A 21,937-nucleotide genomic window follows, 5' to 3' on the forward strand; every position below is an offset into this window, starting at 1 on the left:
TACATCATTAGAGAGAATTTCCACAATAGGAATTACCTATAGTAAGGAAGTTATTGATATGGACATTAAATTTCTCCAACCCACACTCATATGTGAATGGATCAGAAAGAACCCAAGATATTTCTGGTCAATTAGAGGTAATTACTAAATAAATATTTAGTATCTGTGTAACCCTTGGCAGGCCATTAAACCTTTCTGGAAGTCAATTTACCTGGTGTGTAAAATGAGGTGGGTTGGATTCAATGGTCATTGAGGTGCCTTCCAACTAAAAATCTATGATTCTATAATTGGTTTCTTATATAGAGTTTTAAAATTTTAATTTTCCTTCTATGTTTAGTAGATCATCCTAGACAATGCCTTATTTCTAATCTCAACAAAAATAAGAAAAAAAGGTTTCTCTTTTTCTTGACAAATATTGTTTTGAAAAAAATTAAACTATCAAAATCATAAAGGACTCTATAAAATCTTGAAAACAGAATCTGACTTTACTGACTTTAATATTAGCATGAAAAACTCCACTAGTAAAAGATATAATAAACAAAAGCTGCCAGCTGAATAATATAGACAACTCTACAAAGAGTTTCTTCCTATATCTACTTATTCATCAGCTCAGCTTCCTTGTAATTCTTTACACCAGAGCCCTAAGAAATGTGTAGCTTAGGAAAAAGAAGGAACCTTTTTCATACCGAGTGGTTCCTCATCTCCTACCCACATAGGTAAGAAGCTACTCATGAAAGAAAGAGTGGAAAGGAATTAGACCAGAGGGCTTCTAGAACTGTACAAACCTCAGTAGTTGCTCCCCATACACACACTACCTGATGCTACTTTTTGGGATGCTTATCATCCCATTTCCAGTGGCTAGAAAAAAGAATATGAGGTAGAACTAGTGATCCCAAGCTTTGTAGCTTATCTCCTTTTCCCTTATACTTTACTCACTGTAGCATCTAGCAAATCGCTGTAAGTTGCTCAACACAGGAAAACAGGATTGTTATTCACAATGCTATGTTACTTCTGGCTATTCTTGTGGTGAGACATCTTCTTATTAATTTACTCAAGAATTTATCATGTCTCCAAAGTAGCATGTTTTAGGAGAGAATATTTTCATTTCAAGTGATTTTAGTTGTCAACAATTTAAACGGAAATAAAATATTTTAAAGCAACTCATCATTTAGGGTAGGCAGATGTTCTACTAAGTAATTATCAAGCAGGCTCTTTAGGCAGGTGAATGATAAACTTTAAAAGACTTTCAGGGTGACATGGTAGAGTGAAAAGAGCAATTAGCGAAAAGAGAAATCAGAAGTCTAAAGACTGAGCTTAAGACCCGACACCATCAATTTAGCTATGTGATGCTGGACAAGTCATTTAACTTCTCTAATGCTCAACGTTCTCACCTGTAACAGAGGAATTGTAACGCTTGCACTTCCTACCTCAGGGCTGTTGTGAAGATCAAACGACAATGTATGTAGGCACTTATGTAACTACAAAGGTGCCACATAAATACCATGATTGCTGTCTGTTGTGAATTCCACAGAAATTATTTCATACTATCTCTGTATATGATTTACTAACTCTTTGAATAAGTATAAGAAATATTTAAATTAGCATGTTATTTCTTTTACACAAAACTGATAAGACTGATGCAGACTAAATTAAGATCCTATAATAGCCTACAAATTATTCACTTAAAATATATATATATACCCAGTACAATAATATAAAAGTTATCACAACAAATAAAAGTCAGCCTTTGCCCTGTTGCAATTGACCTGATTACTGACCCATTCACTTTTGATTTTCTTTGCCATGACTTCATTAAAGGTTTCAGTAAATATGCTTAATATCATTCCTTTTTTGATATTTTTAGTGAAGTAACATAAGGTCAGAAGTGAGTAAACAGCATTTTATTGTCTCCAGACCCAAACTGTACCTTATGTCACTATTTTCAAACACTGGAAGATCAAAATTAAATACAAAAGAAATGGTAGAGTTGAGTCTGGCAGCTGGGGTTCATCTTTAGCTTCCTCAACTTCAATCAGGCCGAAATCAATCGTATGAAGCCCCAGAGGTACTACATCATAGACTTGAGCAATGTGATGAAGATGTCATGTGAAGCAATGTGACTCAGAGTCACATTCTCAAAAAAACTCAGAGATTTAATCACCCAATTTAGTTATTGCATTTCTAAATATGAAAATTCTTACATAAAATGCAAGTTGTAGTTTGTACGTTTTTTATGAATATGTATCTATGTAAAAACCAAAAAGTCAACAAAAGAGGGATTGGTAGCTAGGCCTAATATTTTCTTGTTAATTGCTTCATTTAAAAATCTACATAATCAATTTCCAAATCTAAAATTTGATACTTGAAATCCAAATGTAATCCCTACAGAGATGTGGACAAAGCAGAAATAATATCTTGTTAATAACTGCTGTTTGACAATTCTTAACATTACTCAACCAAAAAAATGTATTTTAAACAGAGTTTGTAGACACATTTTACAAGTACTTTAATAACTTCTTTCTAAAAATAACAAATCAGTGTATAATAGAAGTTTTGAAAACACTTTTAAAATAGCAAGCTAACTCTTCATCATACTAAAATAAAGAGCTGTTAAAGAGAAAATATTCTTATTACTAAGTAGACAGTACAATTATAAATTCTACATATTTAGTTTGGGCATGTAAAACTTTCTTTAAATTAAAGAGTCACAAAACATTTTGATTACCATAAATGAGTATCATTCTAATTAACACATGGGATACAAATACATTTCAAACAAGAGTATATATCTTTTTAAAACCCCAATTCAAATAGCTACTATCAAAATCACATTTAAAAAAAACTTCAATAGGGTGATGGAATAATGTTTACTATTTTCTATGAAAAAAACAGACATGCACAAAAAAGCAAATGTTGATTCTTCCTGCACATCAATAAGAAAACATTCACAGAACTTACAACCATTTAGATTACAACTAAAAACATTTTATTTTGTAGTATTTGAAGTTTTTCATAACAGAAAATAATAGCCTCACTTAAATAAAACATTTTCAAAAAAAAAATTTATCCCCAAGCAGTGATGAGCCACTCTAGTCTTAACTAGGCTGGTTTGGGGGCAATAGATATACATAATCCACTGGTGTGGCAATTCATCCTTTCCTGCTTAATAAAACTTTCAGTGCTTATGCTCCACCTGCACAAGTTTCAAGGGTCAATAGTCACATCCATACTATGATGAGACATTAGAGTATGATTTGAGTGAAGATATTTCATACTAACGTAACTGAAGGATATGAGTACCCCATAAGCAGATATAGATACATCAGACAAAAAATACATCAAAAAATTTGACATAATATTCAGAGAAGAACTTAAAAATCAACAAGATTTCCTAGAAATCAAGAATAATCAATGGGCTCTTCCCTCTCTCTATTAAAGAACCCCCTATTAAAGCAAGGTTTAGTCATCTGAAGCTCTTAATGGGATCAAATATAGTATATTTAAAGTGTTTACCTTCAAGATATGCAACAGCCTATATACTGTAACTTATTTATTATTACTATATTATTTTATGGTAGACACACAAAAAACTTTAAAACTTTAATTTAAAATTTAAGCTTATATAAAAGATATTTTAAAAGCCAAAAAAAGAAAAATAATTATGTAGTTAATTTGAAAGCCAAGCAGCACAGTTTTTACATAAAATTTATTAAATGTTCAGAATAAAAAATATTTTCAAGATGAAGACAGTACACATAAAAGTTATTCCCAATTTGACAAGGTTTGCCTACACATTATCTGTCTTCTTAAAAATTTATAAAGCTATGTCTAAGCCTACTGAGAAAATCCTAAAGAAATGTTATCACAAACAAGGTTCCATACATAATGTCATTTTTGGCATATTCCAGTGCCATCCTAAAACTAAGGTATACTTGCCTAGTAAAACTTTGGCATCATCAACATCAAAATCACCGTCACCATCAGCATCATAGATTCCCAGCTTCCCTGTAATAAAAAAAACATGGTGGGGGGTGGGGGAGTATGGGAATAAAAGAGAAGAAGATAATTGGACATTTCCATTTATTGAAATTCTGCATAGCAGACATAGATACTGCTGTAATACAACCCGGTGTGCCTCTAGCCCTAAATATTTTTCTCTTTGCAAGAAAGTCATAATATACTTTTCTCTAATATATCTCAAACTCATGTGGAATTCACTTTGAAATTCAGATTTTCATTTATCAAATTAATACAAAAAAGTAAAAACCATAAATGAATAAATTCACTTCATTCTATAATAATTTCTTGTGAAGTTTGAGGTTATAAAATAAATGTTTTAAATTGTAGCAAAAGATCTTTGTAGCAATGCTAAAAACTTTAAGCACTTTGTCCAACTGTACAATATTGAAAGTATATTGTTAATATTTAAGGAAGCTATATGTTTTGAAATCTAAAAATTTGTTAATTTCTTCAACCCTCAATTTTACAATCAATTCTTACTAGGCAGAAAATAAAAAGGAATGTCAAGTCCTAAATAACTAATTTCAAGCAAACAAACTAGGTGTTTATTAAAGCAAGTATCTAACATAAAGAAATGGGTTTTTTTATTTAAAAATTAGCATTTACAGCAGAACCACTCACCCTCCCCCACAAAAATAAGCCACCATCGTTTTCTTATTAAGCGAGACCTAGAAATGAATCTGATACTATGAATGACTTTATCTATACCATTTAAAAATCCAATTAAGCAACAGAAGTCTAACATTTAAAAATAAAATAAAAATAAAAAGATTTGGACTCAGCCAAGAGAAACGGGCAATATGAGCACAGTCTTTATCTTTCCTTATTTGGAAAAAAAAATACTTTAAAGATTCACTTTTCAGTAGGATGATCTATATTTAACATTACTGACTGAAGCTATAAAAATTCAGTTCCCCAAAAACAGCCCTGAGGTCAATTATGTCATTTACCAAAATACCTTCAAAAGGTATATTGCAACTTTTTAGGAACTAGCAACAGTGGCAGAGTGGTGTAGCCATGACCCACTCAAGTTTCTATTATGTCTTTTTATTTTTTCTAAAAGACTGAAGTTATGCAGAGGGGTGACAAGTGACTGATGTAATCTAACATTAATACTTCCTAAAGTAAACACAATTTTTCTAAGAAAAAAATTCCACAAAGAAATGGAGAAATGATAAAGTTATAAAACTCCTATTTTTTTAACAAAATTTAAAATGAAAATTATAGACCTGAAGATCAAGGTTAAATTTAATAATGAGCTAAGCTAAAAAAAAGTCAACCATTAAAACTATATATCTCACAGGAAATTGACCATACTGCTCATATATTATGAAGTATACTTAAATGACAAATAAAATAAGGTAAAGTGAAATTTCAGAGACAGAAAATATGAGCTTATTTAAAATATGTCTTGAATAGCCTACCTTGAAGTACCTCTGACAAGTTATAACGGAAGTCCTTTGCTTTGGCTGCATGCATATAAAAATATGAGAACTGTTACTTGCATTAAAATACACAAATTATTTTAAATATGTTCCTTTATTTTACCACTTGATTTACATGTTCCTTTCTCTATTAATAATTCACTATGGACCCATAAAAAGAACTAAAATCTTTTTTCTGCAAATTTCTCTCCAATCTGGAAGTCTTTGGCAACCAGATGTCAACTTGTCTATGTGAGGGTCATTTTTCTAAAAGTCATTACAATTTAACACTTTTATTCAAGTTATATGCAAGGAAGCTACAATATTATTTGCTTTTCTAAGAAGCATGACTACTATTCAATAAGTAAAATATCCTGTCAACAAACTAGAAGACTCAAATTTTGCTTATAATTGCATATTCTCAAGACGGTATTAAATATTTAAGTTATGTTGTCAGAACAGAAACACATATTTGTAATTTTTTTAAATTATGGAAAACTATAATACAGTTTTTACCTAGAACTTCTTCATAATCAACAAGGTCAAACCAAACAACAGCTACAGAAGTCCAGACGCCCAGCAATGCAATTACCATAAACCATGTGAAGAATGAACTTCCAGAGAGGCCTTCTTTCTTTCCATTTTTTTGTCCCCCATGCTTTGCCTCTGTTGAAAGACAAAAGTTAGAAACATCATTAGATGAAAAAATAAAGCTTTCCTACAGCTTTTTATTTCTGAAGTACATTACATTTCCTAGCAATTGGTTGTTTGAAGATAAGCTATGAATATAAAATATTCCAAGAATACAAGTGACTTAATTCCTTTCATATTTCTTCCAAGTCTAGCAAGAGATACTAGGGCCAAATTATTAGATTGAAAAAAGAAAAGAAAACTTAAGATATCCGATATGAAAAAAAAATTCATCTGGAAAATAAATCAGGGAGAGTTAATTTAAGAATCATTGGATTCTCTGAAAAACATGATTGAATAAAAAAAAAAAAAGCTGGACACAATGCATCAAGAAGCACTAAATGAAAACTGCTAAAACAGATACAAACCAGAAGGCAAAGTAAATAGGGAAAGAATCCTTTGATCAGTTCCTGAAAGAAACCCCAAAGAGAATAGTCCCAGCAATGTCACAGCCAAAATTCAGAGTTTCCACAACAAAGGAAAAAATACTGCAAGCACCCAAAGAAGCAATTGAAGTGCCATGAACTACGGTCAAGGTCATACAAGACCTCATAGTATCTACTAAAAACCAGGACATCTTGAAGTACAATATTCCAAAAAGCAAAAGAAACAGGCTTATAAGCAGAAGCAATTTCCCCTGTGAAGCAGAGTATAACCCTAGAGGGGAAAAAAAAAGTCAGGGTGGGGGGAGGAGGGAGAACCACTATTGGAATAAATGACCTTCAAAGATTTTTTGATGTAAAGACCCAAATTGAGAAGGTACTTTGAATTACATATAGAAAAAATCCAGAGAAAACTAAAAAGGTATTTGAACTGGAAGAAGCTATGATTATTCATAACTGGATTGAGTGAGAAGAATATACAAGTATAAAGGAAAGGGTGGGGTAAAGGGGCATCAAAAGAACTTCACTCTAGAGTGAAATGGACAAAGAAGAGTTTAGTGCATAAATACATGGAACTCAACAGGAAAATAAGCAGGGAAAGTAAGGTGGTGACAAAGTTAAAGAAAGAGGACAATACAAAAGAGGGAATAGTTGCAAGCAAAACAAACTTCTGGATCTTGAAAGGGGGAAGGGGAGGGAAGTGACGGAAAAGAAAAAGAAATAAAATCTTGACTCTAAGAGGGTACCTTAGGTTGTCTGTGAGACAACTGCAGAATGGCTAAACAAACTATAGGACATAAATGTAACAGAATATCATTGTGCAATAAGAAATAACAAAAGAGACAATTTCAGAGAATCGTGTGTAGTGTGAACTGATCTGAATGAAATGGGCAGATCTCACAAAACAATTTATACAAGGACAACAGCATAAAGAAAAACAACTTTGAAAAGCTTAGGAACTCTGATATAATGACCAACCAAGTCTAGGGAGACCTGTATGAATGTGACCTGATCTCCTAACAAGTACAGAAATATACATTTTTAGACAAGGGAACGATGTAGAGGACTATGCAATCTATGTTACAAAAGTATATTCTCTCTCTCTCTCTCTCTCTCTCTCGTTTCTTCTTACTCAATGGGGAAAGGAGCAGTAGGAAGAAAAATCTTGCTAAAAATAAAATTTTATATAAAAAGAATTAGGTTGAAGTAGGGAGCCAAGATGGTAGAGCAGGAAGAAGTATAACGAGGTTCCTCCAAACCCTAATGAAACTCCTCCAAGTAAATCTAGAAAATGCACCAAACCAACCCTAATTGGAAAAATCCAACAAAAAGTCATAGTGAGTTATTTTTCCAACCAAAGTTGGCATAGGGAGGTAGAGAGGTCTATGGACCCAGGAGATAGGATGTGCCAAGAGCCTGTGAAGCATTCTAGCGACCAGGGACTGAAAGAGGACCATGATAATGCACCAAGCAACACCCATACTGTGAGACTAAGACCTTATGCAGGTGCCAAACGGAAGTTTTTTCATTTACTACCTAGTTCCTGGTCATAAATCCAGGATGGACTGCAGAGGGGACCTGAGCCCCCTAGGGGGGTATTATAGGAACACTGAAAGTCTGCAAGTCCTCAGTCTAGCTGTCGCTGAGATCCTGGAAAAACAAAATGTTCAATATTTCAAGAAAGCAGCATCCTAAGCAGTACAAACATTTCCTCCAGAGGAGGACAAAAGCCTTGCCCTAATAAAAAGTCCAAAACCATTAAGTAGATTGGAAGAATGAGCAAAAAAAAGAATCCCACCATAAAAAACTACTACAGTGACAAGGATGCTTAAGACACAAAACCCAGAAGAGAATGGTTCCAAAACATCTATAATCAAGGCCTAAAAGAAAATGCAGCTTACACACAAATCCAACTAGAATTCCTGGAAGTGATAAAGCAGGAGTTTTTGTTTGTTTGTTTTGTAAAGCTTTAAAATATTTTTTACAAATGAAAATAAGCACCGTAGAGAAAATAAATAAAAAAGAAATGAGAGCTATGGAAGAAAGAATTTTGGAAAGGAAATTAAACAGCTTGGCACAAGCAATTAAAAACTTGTACAAGTAATAAACTCCTTGAAAATAAGAGTGAAATAAAAGCTAATGAATTCATGAGGCAAGAAATATTAAAATCAAAAGGCTGAAAAAAAGAGGAAAATTTAAGGTATCCAGGCAAAGATAATTGTCCTGGGAAACAGATCAAGAAGACAAAAATGTAAAGCTCCTTGTACTGCTTGAAAACCACGACCAAAAAAAGAGAGCTTACACATCATATTTTAAGAAATAACAAAAGAAAACTTCCCATTAGTTTTAAAACGAGAGGGCAAAGTGGAAATAGAAAGCTTAGGCATGTAGGTAGGTAAGTAGGTAGGAAGGAAGGAAGGAATGAAGAAAGATTATAGCCGAAATCAGAGCTTCCAGGTCAAAGAGAAAATATTGCAAACTACCAGAAAAAAAAAAATTCAAGTACTGAGGAGCCATAGTAAGGAACACCCATTATTTAGCAGCCACTACTAAAAAGGAACAGCAAGCTTAGAATACAGTATTCCAGAAGGCAAAGGATATGAGCTTATAACCAAGAATAACTTTACCAGGAAAACTGAGTATAATCCTAAGGGGGAAAAAATGAACTTTAATAAAATAGAGGATTTCTAAGTATGAGGGATGAAAAGACCAGAGCTATGAAGAAATTGTGAAGCACAAACACAGGAGTAAAACATATGTGTGTGTGTGTGTGTGTGTGTATACATACATACATACATACATAAATAGTAAACACTGAATGAACAATCTTATGTGACTAAACAAGGATATCCTGCTTCCATTCAAATATTGGGAGATGATACTCATTTCCTCTGAACCCCAATATCTTTAAAGTAGAGAGCTAGTCTGATTAGACAGAATCTGGAAGTAGTCCTGGTATGAACTGATCTTAAAGGAACAATGGAAAGGAAAGCAAAGAAGAATACATTTGGGGGAAGGGAGAAAAAGATTAGGATAAATTATTTCCCATAATCAGGGTGTACAAGTAAAAAGCTATACATTCAAGGAAGAAGTGATTGGGGAACTGGTTTATACTTAAACCTCAGAATCATCTGAATAGACCAAAGGAAGAAATAATACAAACACACACACATAGAATTCAGTATGCAAATTTATTTCACCCAAAAGGTAAACAGTAGGGAAAGGGGACAACGAATTAGAGAGAAGGTTGATTAAGAGAAAGGTCAGCCCGAAGAAAAACAAACTCTAAAAATGAATAAAAATAATTATAGATATTTTTGAGGTGACAAAGAATGGGAATCTGAGGGGGTGCCAATAAACTGAAGAATATATGAACGGGTAATAGTATATAAGCTCCTTGAGAACAGGGACTATTTTTTGTCTCTTTTTGTATGCCCAGCACTTAGCACAGTACCTGGCATATAGTAGGCACTTAATTAATGTTTACTGATCAATCACTGATGGAATGCTATTGTGCTATAAGAAATGATGAAAGAGATAATTATGAAGACAAGTACCAAGACTTGTATACACCAACACAGAGTGAAGTTAGCAGAACCAGGAGAATAACTTAAATAAAGACAACAATATTGTAAAGTCAAATAACTTTCAAAGATCTGGAAACTCAAATCATTGTAATGACCAAAGACTTTCTTTTTCCTTTCTTAATTCAAGGGGGGGGGGGGGGCTGGGAAGAAGAGGAGGGAGAAAAGCTGATTTTTGCTAATTGAAAAAAATAAAATTTAATTAAAAAAAAATGTAAGTTCTTTGAAAACAGGAACCATTTTTCTTTGTATCTCCAGTACGTGGCACAATGCCTGGCATTAGTAAGGTCTTAAATATTTTTTGATCGATTGACTCACTTTTACTTTGTATTTATTTCCTGTGCAAAAATTTATCAAAATTGGGGCAGCTAGGTGGCGCAGTGGACAGAACACCGGCCCTCAATTCAGGAGGACCTGAGTTCAAATGCGACCTCAGGCACATAACACTTACTAGCTGTGTGACCCTGGGCAAGTCACTTAACCCCACTGCCTAGCCGCCCCCCCAAAAAATATCAAAATTGCATCCAAGTGATCACCAGATCATGCCATTGAAGATTATCTAACTGTATTAGGAAGTTACCTTCTTTGTTTCCAAACAAAAAACTATGTAAATGTCTAACAGACTTTGCTGATTACTGAGATCACAGTTTCACTAAATCAAAGGCATTTGTGATAGACTTTATAATTTCATAAATTGTACTTTACCATGGAAAAACAACTAAATGTAATCAATACTAAATATAATACTAGATAAATAAAATAAGAGCTTAACACTTTTATAGGTACTAAGAATAAAGATAACATGATGGAGTTTCATTTTACACTATTGGAATTTATTAAAAAAAAAAGAGAGAGAGAGAAAGATGCTATACTAGCCTGTTAGGGTCGTTGGCAATAATTTTTTTAAGACTTCAATACTCTTATGTTGTTACTGTATGAATACAAATCTATTTATATGCCTCTTCCCACCCCATTCCACTCTGTATAACAATAATTTTCTAGGACAAAATATTCAAGTACAACAAATTATTCAAGAACATACTGTTATCTTCTGCTTAAAGAAATGCTAAAATTTGCTTATAATGTCACAGTAAAATTTTAGTTCTGGTCTCAACTGCCCCTGGCTAACTAGAAGAATACCATACTATTTCATGCCATAATCATTTTCTAAAATCTATAAACAAAACTTCTAAATACACCAAGAGGATTGATACTTAAGGTAATCTTGCAATAAATTATTTTTGTGATGCCATATATCAATCATCATTTGAGATAATTTTATTTATTTTTATAGTTTCTTCTTATAATACCAAATAAAATATGATTAGTTACTTGAACTTGTCAGAAAAATGGCAACATGTTAATCCAAAATAATACAACTGAATCTCACAAGTTCCATGGTAACTTACTTTAACTATCTAGATAACTAAGCACCAGGAAAAGAAAGACTTTTTTGAAGCTAAATTAGATATAACAGAGAACCCTAAGTCTCCTCCTTTGAGCCCCTCAGGCCTTCACTCAAAACTGTTATTTACTTCAGACACATTTCTAATGACATTATCTAGTTTCGTAGTCTAGAACCTACTATAACATAGTCTTATAGGATTATAAAGTTCTAAGAAATCTTAGAGAACATAGGATCATAAATTTAGACGTAGAGGGACTTCAGAGGCTCATCTTATGGATGAGGGATCTAGAGAAGTTAACTAACTTGCCAAAGGCCATTGTACTGTGATCTATTCTACCCAATCATGAGGAACAAATCAAAAAGTGGGAGATTGGGTTGGGAGTGGCAGTAAAAGAAGGATGCTAGTGGCAGACATAAAGCAAGAAGAAATGGCCACTGGCACTGAGGGAGAAAACAAACTGTAAAAAAACCAAACAAGCAAAAAAAACAAAACAAAACAAAAAAAAAAAACCAGACACAAACTTAAAAAGCAAAATAAAGGCAAGGCTATCTACCATATAGGAAGAAATAGCCTAAAGTATTATATCACAGTATAACTGACATCAAGAAAAAACTAAATTAGTTTCAGTAACAGGAATGGGAGATATCAAATGCATTTTAGAAAGAGTTGTATTCAAAATACTTTAAAAATTCTGAGTTATTAAAATAGTAATTTTCCGTTATCTAGAAAATTCACTTAAATAGAATTCTTCATTCCCATTGGTTACCAGACAAGTAAAATGTTACCAGAGGACACACTTCAAGAAGAGATTCTTAACTTAGAGTCCAAGGATCCCCAAGGGATCTATGGATGGGAAAAAAAAATTTACACCATGATTTTCAGTAACCTCTGACTGAAACTTAGTATTTTCTTCAATTATGAATATAGGTGACAACAGCCTTCATAATTATATATATATATCATCTTTTTAAAATAAAATTTAACTTTAACTTGCCTATAAATACATTTCTTATTATTTAATGTTAATAAACAATTATATATTACTATCTCATACATTTGGTTTTTAATATTTTTGATAACTACATTTCAATATAACTGGTTGCCTCTGTAATACTGTGTACTTTTTTTCATGCATTTAAAAACATTCTGAGAAGAGGTCCTTAGCCTCCCCCAGACTGCCAAAGGGGTCCATGACACAAAAAAGCTTCCTTCCTGTAGAGTTGTCTTCATTAGATATACATTAATACACTTTCACCATTTCTGAAAGGAATTAAAATATTTGCTTAAGGAATAAGGCTGCATATCAGAATCTCTGCTAAAATAAACTGTAACACATATACTTATATACGTGTGTGTGTGTGTGTGTGTGTGTGTGTGTGTGTGTGTGTGTGTATGGCCCAATCAACCAAAAGACTCATGTTTCAGAAGTTTAAAAGCTATACAATGAGGTGAATAAAGTGACTTTTAGGTCAGATCTAGAACGAATACAAATCCCTTGGGCAATCATGGGGGAAAAAAAACTTTTTACTCTATTCAGCAAATAAACACCATATTCTTCCAAAAGAAAAATATATTCAAATACTGAAGAAAAGGCACTTCAATTTTTTTTTAAACTGGAAAGCAAACATTATTGTAAAGGAAGATGAACAAAACAATTCAGTCCTAAAAGATAAAAAATTAATAAGATATACTGGAAGGTGTTCAATCTTGAGTTAAAATCAAATGATCTAAGTCCCTTCTTTGTACATATTGCCTGCCTCAAGAAGTAGGTCAGCTACCACACAGAATCATGCACCCAGCTGGAAGGAACTTTAGAAATCAACCTTTTAAATGTACAAATCTGACAAAGAAAAACTGTGTATATTTTGTTAATTCCAATTTCCTAATTTTTACCCCAAAATGACTTATATAACATATTCAAATAAAATCTAATGAACTATGCCCCCACAAATAAATATATAGCCAAGACAAAGAGATCGAGCTTTCCATTATTTCAACTACTCTTAGAAATTAATGTCTCTATAAGTTTAAAACAGAAAATGCTGAACACTCACCCTTCTTACATAGCACTCAACTTGCTTTCACAAAGTAAAATTAAAAAATGAAGCAAACATATCATCCAAAACCAAAATATATAATCTTTTTCATTAAGAAACTAGTTATATACCTTTATCCTCATTCATGCTGCTTACGTCTTCAGAAAATATTTATCATGGATTTTCAATTGTTCCAGCTTTATAGGAGTGGCCAAACTTACAGCTAGCTCAGCTAGAACCCGAAATTGGACCTGACTACAAACTCTCCTCATGAGTTATTTTTAGTCACTCTTCCTCATAAGCCAAATGCTACTAATCACTCACTCTGAAATCCAGTACCAACAATCAGACAGCCCTCCTCCTACTAATAGGATATCCTTGATTGGTCTTTCCTTCCAATTTAGTTTCTAAGCATCAAGCATTCCAAAGAAATAAAACAGAACAAATTGTCCTGCAATCTCTTTCTTTTTCAGAAACACTCTTAGATGCCCTGATTCTAAACACTGAGTCATTGTTAACCAACATAGACTAGGACAAAGTATTGCTGTGAAACTTGGATCTTAGCCAGGAAACTCTCAGGGTTGGCCCTCCAAAAACTATTTTAGTATCTAATTTAGAAGATCATTATTAGACTTGCTGATGGCTACAGTTGTACAGTTGTACAGTCATAGGGAGAAACGAATTAAGTTACAGAATACTGTTGTAGAATGTATTATCCATAGATGGTGAAAGGGAAGGAGAACTTCCACAGGCTCTCTTGCTCCAAATATATGTGTATATATAATTAATAATCCAGAATGAACCTGACGAAAGACTGCTGTATGAGAATCAGCCTAGCTAACTTTAGAGAGGCACATCATCAAAAAGTTGGCCACCAGCTGATGAATATTTTTGGTAACAGCATCTTGTGAAGCCATTTATTAAAGTGGAGTAGGGTAGTAATCTGTACTAGTGAAGAAAGTAACCAGACCAATAAAGTCACAAACCTTAGTTACAACCATCTAAAGCAGGGGTTAACCTTGGAAAAGTGGCATGCCAAGTCTTGGTTAAAAGTCACTTATTGTTTCATATATATGTACAATAGATTCACTTAGGCTACAATTGATTTTTAGTCACAGAGTCTTAAATTTGAGGAATAAGTCTTTTGTGGGCATCCAGCTGAACTTTAAACAAATCAAATGCAAACTCAAAATAGGGAAGAGGTTCCTTGATAATCTCCCACCTTTCCTTATCAGTCCTCCTAATGTACTCCTTTCCCTAAATCTGAAAATTCCAACTAAAATATTAATACCTAAAGTATATGTTGATAATAGATTCTGGTATGAATCTCATTCAACTAATCTTTGTTTGATTATTTCACAAATTAATCAACAAGCATTTATTACACACTTGTTAGGTGTCTAACAAGGCAGTATGCTAGGTGCGATAGATACAAACATTGAAACAATGTCTATTCTCAAGAGATAAAATGTACAAAACTGAGAATATACAGAATAAATACAAGTACAAGTGAGGGAGGACACTTAGGCAGTTATGGGAGCAAGGAAAGCTTTCGTGTAAAAGATGATGTTTGAACTATGACTTCAAAGGGGGGATATTCTATATGACAAAAGTAAGGAAAATCTGCATTTCAGGCATGGAGGACAGATAGCCAGTACAAATGCATGAATACAAGAGATAGACTGCCATATGTGAGGAACAGAAATAAAACCAATTTGGCTTGATCAAAGGCTATAGAGCAATGTACAATGAGGCTGCAAAGGTACAACAGGACAGGCTGTGAAGTTCTTGAAAAGTTAAGAAGAAAAACTTTTATTTTATCCTGGGGCAAGAGGTAGTCTGCAGTTTATTCTTCTGGGGGAGGAAGGTATAGTTAGTGATATGGTCAAATCTGCAATTAAGGAAAATCAATTTGACATCAGCATTAAGAATGAACTGCAGTGGAAATAGGAAAGTAGACCAATTGGGAAGTCGATGAAAGAAGGTATCAGACCTGAAAAATATTTTAAAGGTAGAAACAAGCAGATGACCGTAGAAGTGGAGTGAAGGGGAAATGAGGAGTTGAGGATAAAGCCAAGGGTACAAACATGACAACCTGAAAGAATGGTGGTACCTTGAACAGAAATGTTGAATTTTGAGATGCTTCTAGGGCATTTAGTTTGAAATGTCTAGTAGGCAGTTGGAGATGACTGAAGAACTGAACTAAATATCTGTCTCTTTTCTTTAACATTCTAATATTTCTCTCTCTCTCTCTTTCTCTCTCTCTCTCTCTCTCTTTCCCTCTATCCCTCCCCACCCCCACATCTACTATCTTATGGATGACTTCTAGATCTGTATATCCAGCTCAAGTCTCACTCCTGAACTACAATCCTACATCACCAAATGCCTAATGGACATTTAAAACTAGATGCCCTAGAAGCACTTCAAACAATGTATTTATTAAATTGAACCTCATTTGAAGTAAAAAAAAAAAAAACCACTTCTTCTGGAATATCCTATTTTTGTCAAGAACATCACCTTTATTTCAGTCACCCAGGTTTGAACCTTTAAGTATTCCTTGCCTCCCAACTCTTATCCAACATATTCAATCAGTTGCCAAGTATTGCCAATTCCAACTCCACAACATCTCTTACATTCATCTTATTCTCTCACTCACAAACTCAGTACCCTAAATCAGGACTTAATGATCTTTTCCTTGGTCTACTACACAGCCTCCTAATTGATGTCCCTACCTCAAATCTCTTCTCTCTATTGTACCCCTTCATGTAGCTGAACTCCTGTGGCTTTCTATTACCTCTAGCAACAAACACAAATTCCTTTATTGGCATTTAACATCTTTTACAACATGACTCCAACTTATCTTTCGAAGATACTTACACAATAATGTAATTTCTAGGATTATATTATTATTCAATAACATTATTTTAAAATGTCTATATTTAATATAATTACATAGTTTATTGTTATTAATATAATTTGTCATAGTTTTCCTAATATTGAACCATTACTATACTCATAAAACATGGCTGTATTCATGAGGCAGCTAGGTGGTACAGTGGATACAGTACTGGCGCAAGAATCAGGAAGAACTGGATCCAGATCCAGCTCAGACACATACTATGTGACCCCTGGCAAGTCACTTCACCACTATCTACCTCAGTTTCCTCAACTGTAAAATGGGGGTGACAATAATAGCAACTCTCTTTCCGAGTTATTATAAGGATCAAATGAGATAATATTTGTAAAGTGTTTAGCATAGTGCCTGTAACATAGCAAGCATCTGATAAATGGTTATTCCTTTCTTCTTACACATTATAAATCTGACTTGAACAAAAAAGGCAAGTTTTTAAATATGTAGATATAGCCTCTTTGTACCTTATCCAATATTTCTGCATTAATATTCATTAGAGATATTAACCCATGCCTTTTTTCTTCCTCTGATTTATCTCTCCCTGGTTTAGGCATTATAAAATAAAATTTTATCAGAAATTACTTTTTCTGTTAATAATGTTATTTTATATTTGTGTAAGTAATATTTTCCTTTTAAATTATCAGTCTTTTGGTTATACCTGAGCAAAATAGTTCTAATATTTTTTTATTTCCTCTTCATCTGTTGTGATTTGTCCTTTTTAATTCTTCAGTTTTCCTCTTTTTCATCAAGTTAGCTAAAGGCTTGTCTATTTTGTTAGTATTTTTTAAAAAATTACTAATTTAACAGCTTGGTCTGATTAGTGCAAATAATAAATCCTCTGAAATGGTAACGTTAACCAAGTTACATGTGAAGTAATAAGTAAAATATAGCTACTGGTTACAGCCCAATGGAAATATGCAATAAAATTTAAAGTAATTTTTATCTGTTTATTAGCATAATATAACAAAGGATAAGAAAAACATGTTTGATTTCAAAGTTAATGGGAAGTAATAAAGTGGTTACAAAAACATCTCTTTAAATCTTCATACATACATAAATGCAAACAGCTTTTATCCATATCTCTGTGAAACTGCAAGCTCACATTGTCACACAGTAAAACAAATGTATTTGGATAAGTTGAGCCATTATCAAAAACCAAAACCCAACCAAACAAACAAAAAAGCAATGCTTTAAATGTGAAATTGTTGTCTTGGCAATATTTTTTTCAATAGCTGGGCTAAAATAAATTGAAAACCAATCTTCAAAAACTGCTTCAGTCAGCCAAGTTTTCTTATCTGACCACCAAAAAACTTGAAGTGATTTATAGTGGTTACCTCTTGGGACATAAGGATTTCCAAAGACATAAACATTGGTTTTAATTTTAAATTCTCTTCCACATCTCCCAATAAAAGTGTTAGGCAATCCTTAGGTACTTTAAATCCAGGTTGAGTTTTTTTTTTCTTTCTTAAAAATGTAAGTTCTAGAAGGCATCACTTATCAAAATAAGTTTCTTTCATCAACATAAAAAATTACTTATCAGTGCTTCTACCTTCTTCAATAATTTCTTCAAAATATCACATATAGCTAGCAAGTCCTCATCTGCAGTAGCCACTTCTTCAGTAATTTTAAAAGAAACTTACAAATTATTGCCATAAATGAGAAAATCTTAGGCAAGAAACTAAAGTTAGAGGGGCACATGGTAGTATCTTCCTCACTGGTGATACTTGGAAGGAATAAATGAGAAAAAAAATAAATAATCTGAGTAGTAAAGAGCCAGTTAAGAATATGGTCTCAGAGAAATGGATTTGGATTTCTAAAAACATGGCGTAAAATACAGGGATGAGGTATAGTTACCAAACACTAGTAAAAATATATTTGCCTAACATCTGGCAAATCTAATCAAAAAGGTTTTTTAAAAAAAAGGATGGAAGAAGGAAAAAACTTCATATATATGTACATATGCATATATGTATATTATATGTATGTATATATATTAGATATATTATAAATATGTCTGTGTATATTAATCTCAATCTCACAGAAAATAGCTAACAAAACATGGGAAATGATAGTTGAAACACCCAGCTCATGGTAGAAAAAATTCAAGCAATGAACTAGTAGTAAAAATGATAGCCAAAAAAAACCTCTATACATAAATTGCAAAAGTCCAAAAGAAAAGCAAGAGGGACTAGAAGACTCAATATACTGTGAGTGAACATCAATAGAGAAAAACAGAAGTGATTCATTATCTGAGTATATTAAAGACAATCTCCTTAGAAAAAGAAAACAGGAGCTCAAGAAATAGATCACTAGTTTGGCACAGAGACTTGATATAGTTGTGATAAGAGACTTCAATTATCAAGACATGCTATCAAGACAAGCTCTTTGCCAAAAGGAGGGCTAGGAGCTGGTGACCCAAAAACCAAGTAGAACTTAGCCTCACTCACCATGCTATCAAAAGGTAGAGTAAACAAGGGCAAATTCTGTCCTGAATCTAATGTAAATATAAGAGAAGGACTGTTAGCTTGCATGTAAGTAATTGGAATTATTTATTATAGAGCAGAGGAAAACCATCGCTGACTTACACCTTACATTTTGGAAAGGCAAACTTCAAACAGGACAGAGGAAAGACAGTATGAACTAAAATTCTACAGAAGTCAGTGAAAGAATGGGAAAGTTTTAAGAATGGAATTCTGAAGGGAAAGAATTTCAATGGGGAGAAAAAAAAGAGAGTTTTCTGAAGAGAGGGAAGAAAAGTCTGCAAACAATAGGCCCCTAAGCTTGACTTTGATTCCTGAGAAAATTCTAGAACAAATATTTAAAGAGATGGCTGACAAACTAACTAGAAAGGGAAGGAGTGCTTCCAAAGAACCAGTCACATCTGTTGGCTTGATCAACTTGTTGATCTGTTTGGAAGAAAAGGGGAAAACTAAATGTGTTTGTAAAAAGAAGGGCATCTACTGGGAGCCGGAGAGAGTAGAAGGGAGTTAATAGGCAATGACAGATATAACAGAAAAGTCAATAAAACATTTTTAAATGCACAGAAGGGGGGAAAAAGAGCAAAAGAGGATAAATAACAATTTTGTTCCACCTTATTAAAAAAATTAACATATATAAACCTTAAAAAACAAACTGTATGTACCCAAAGTTTACAATATCTTATACAAGCCTCTTCTTGTTCTTCTTTGCATATTAAAATGTCAATAATTGTTAAAATCACAGTTACAAAAATGAAAAAGAACAGGTCATACCAGACCAATTTTAGTTCATTTTTTTTCATAATGTTACCATTATTTGAAAGGAATGTTACAAGTACAGTTGGACTAAATTTCATCAAAGCATTTGATAAAGCAACATTCTTGCAGAGAAGATGAGAGATGTGAACTAGAAAAATAATAGATGATTTTAGAACTCAATGGGCTGTCCAGACAATTTGGCAGGTCTCCAGTAAAGTGCTTCAGGAATCTGCATTTATGGGGCAGCTAGGTGGCACAGGGGATAGAGTACCAGCCCTGAAGTCAGGAGGACCTGAGTTCAAATTCGGCCTCAGACCAAACACTTCACACTTACTAGCTGTGTGACCCTAGGCAAATCACTTAACCCCAATTGCCAAAAAAAAAAAAAAAAGAATCTGCATTTGACCCTTTGCTATTTATCCTTTTAATTACTGACCTACATAAATGCAAATACAATATACTCACCAAGTTTACATATCACACAAAGTTGGTATGAACAACTAAAATGCCTAATGGACCCAAAAAATTTTTTAACAGCCTCAAACATTTGATGAAATTCAATGGAGCTTAAATATAAAGAATTACACTTGAGTTAAAAAAAAAACTTTAAAGGTACAGAATGGAGGAAGTATGATTAGAGAACAGTTTGTCTGGAAAAAAATTACCTAAAGAAAAGGAAAAGAATTTCATTTTAGTGGGCTTCAAGAACAATATCATTCAATAGTCTGACAAAGCAGCTAATGATGATGATGATGACGACGATATGATCTTGGACTGCACTAAGACAACTGTGGCTTCCAGGAATAATGATGAATATCTCTACTGCCTTTGCCACGCTACAGTTAGGGTACCGAATCCAATTCTAGGTCCTACAGTTCGGGAAGCACATTGGAAAACTGGAAGAGGAGGGAAGCAAACATAGAGAAAGGCCAGAATCTATGACACATGAACATCACGTAAAGAAACGGAGGACATTAGGCCAGGAGAAGAAAAAACGCAAAAGGGAACATGATGGTTGTCTTCAAGTACTTGAAAGTACAAACTTGGACCATTGGGTCCCAAAGGAATAATAGGTAGAAGTTGAAGAGATGCAAATTTAGGCTTGATGAGGGAAATTTGTCCTATATCAATCATACTTACAATTGAAACTGTACAAGAATGAAACAGATTACTTCAAAATATAATGGATTACCTACATTGGAGGACTCCAATCAGAGGACAGGTGATCCCTTGTAAGGTATGTAGCAGTAGGGATGCCTTTTCAGGTACTGGCTGGACCAGATGGCTATTGAGGTCCCTTCCAAAGCTAAAAGTCTTTTGACTCAATGAATGCATTCTCCATAGCTGAATGTACTCCCTCTTGTCTACATTTTTGAATTTCTATCTTCCATTAAAGCTAAGTTTATGTTCCTGCTAACTCTTTCCTGAATCCAGACCCTAATCTTCACACCCCGAATACTTTGGCACTCTCTCCCCCTCAACCATTTCCAGAAGCTTTTGTCTTGCCTCTCCCCACCCCAGCCAATTCCTACATTATACTGATCTGAATATATCTTGTTTTTCCTTAATAGAATTTATGTTCCTTAACAGAAAAGCTCTCTCATTTGCCCCTATGTCTGCAATGCTAGCATAGTACTTTCTATATCCTAAGTGCTTAATGTTTGTTGAAGTGAATCCAGAGTGAGACATATCGGGGTCCATATATGGATTTGTTATGCTTAATATTTCATCAGTAAGTAAAATGAGAATGTTTTTCATTCAGTTAACACGACGGAATGCACTGAGTTAATTATAGAAGAAGAAAGAAAGATATAAGATGTACTTTGTACTATCACAACAATTACACAAACAATACACACATCAAACTTACAGTGAGGCCAAGGTGAAGTAAGGTTGAGAAGCACATTAAAAATCAAAGAAAATTTATATTTACCCTAGAGTCAATAAAGGGCCACTGGAGTTTACTAAGCAGGTGATAGCAGGGTCAGAACTGCACTTAAGAAAATACCTTTAGAATTGAAGCAGGGAAACTGATAGAATATTTACCAGGGTCCTTGCCACACAGGCTAGTCTATTTTTTTTTCTTTTAGGAAAGAAAGCTGGCTCTGAGACTCGATTGGTCCAGGTAAAGGTTCCAGATGGTACATGGTTTCCAGTCACTTGAGAGCATAAAAAAGACCAACCCAACAAGTCGCAAGTCACTATACCCTGATGATCAGAGATGAGGAAGACAGCTGCTATCTA

The 21,937-nt window shown here is 33.5% G+C and overlaps 1 protein-coding gene across 5 annotated transcripts in view; it reads right to left on the bottom strand.

The window, feature by feature from the left end:
- The window catches only part of LOC114054231 (aspartyl/asparaginyl beta-hydroxylase-like), a 151,422-nt gene that overhangs the window by 91,746 nt on the left and 37,739 nt on the right, over nucleotides 1-21,937 (bottom strand). For 2 of the 5 annotated variants that reach the window (XM_027877412.1, XM_027877410.1), the window contains exons 1-4: nucleotides 13,678-13,803; nucleotides 5,961-6,110; nucleotides 5,445-5,489; nucleotides 3,937-4,005 (exon numbers count right to left, since the gene is read on the bottom strand). In XM_027877412.1, the coding sequence (XP_027733213.1) occupies nucleotides 3,937-4,005; nucleotides 5,445-5,489; nucleotides 5,961-6,110; nucleotides 13,678-13,693 (280 nt within the window). In that variant the 5' untranslated portion in view covers nucleotides 13,694-13,803. Of the gene's footprint in view, nucleotides 1-3,936; nucleotides 4,006-5,444; nucleotides 5,490-5,960; nucleotides 6,111-13,677; nucleotides 13,804-21,937 lie in introns of those variants that run through there. The other 3 variants (XM_027877408.1, XM_027877409.1, XM_027877411.1) reach the window with 3 other exon arrangements.

The sequence above is a fragment of the Vombatus ursinus genome, unplaced genomic scaffold, assembly GCF_900497805.2.
Source record: "Vombatus ursinus unplaced genomic scaffold, bare-nosed wombat genome assembly UNPS02014812.1, whole genome shotgun sequence".
NCBI classification, from domain to species: Eukaryota; Metazoa; Chordata; class Mammalia; order Diprotodontia; family Vombatidae; genus Vombatus; species Vombatus ursinus.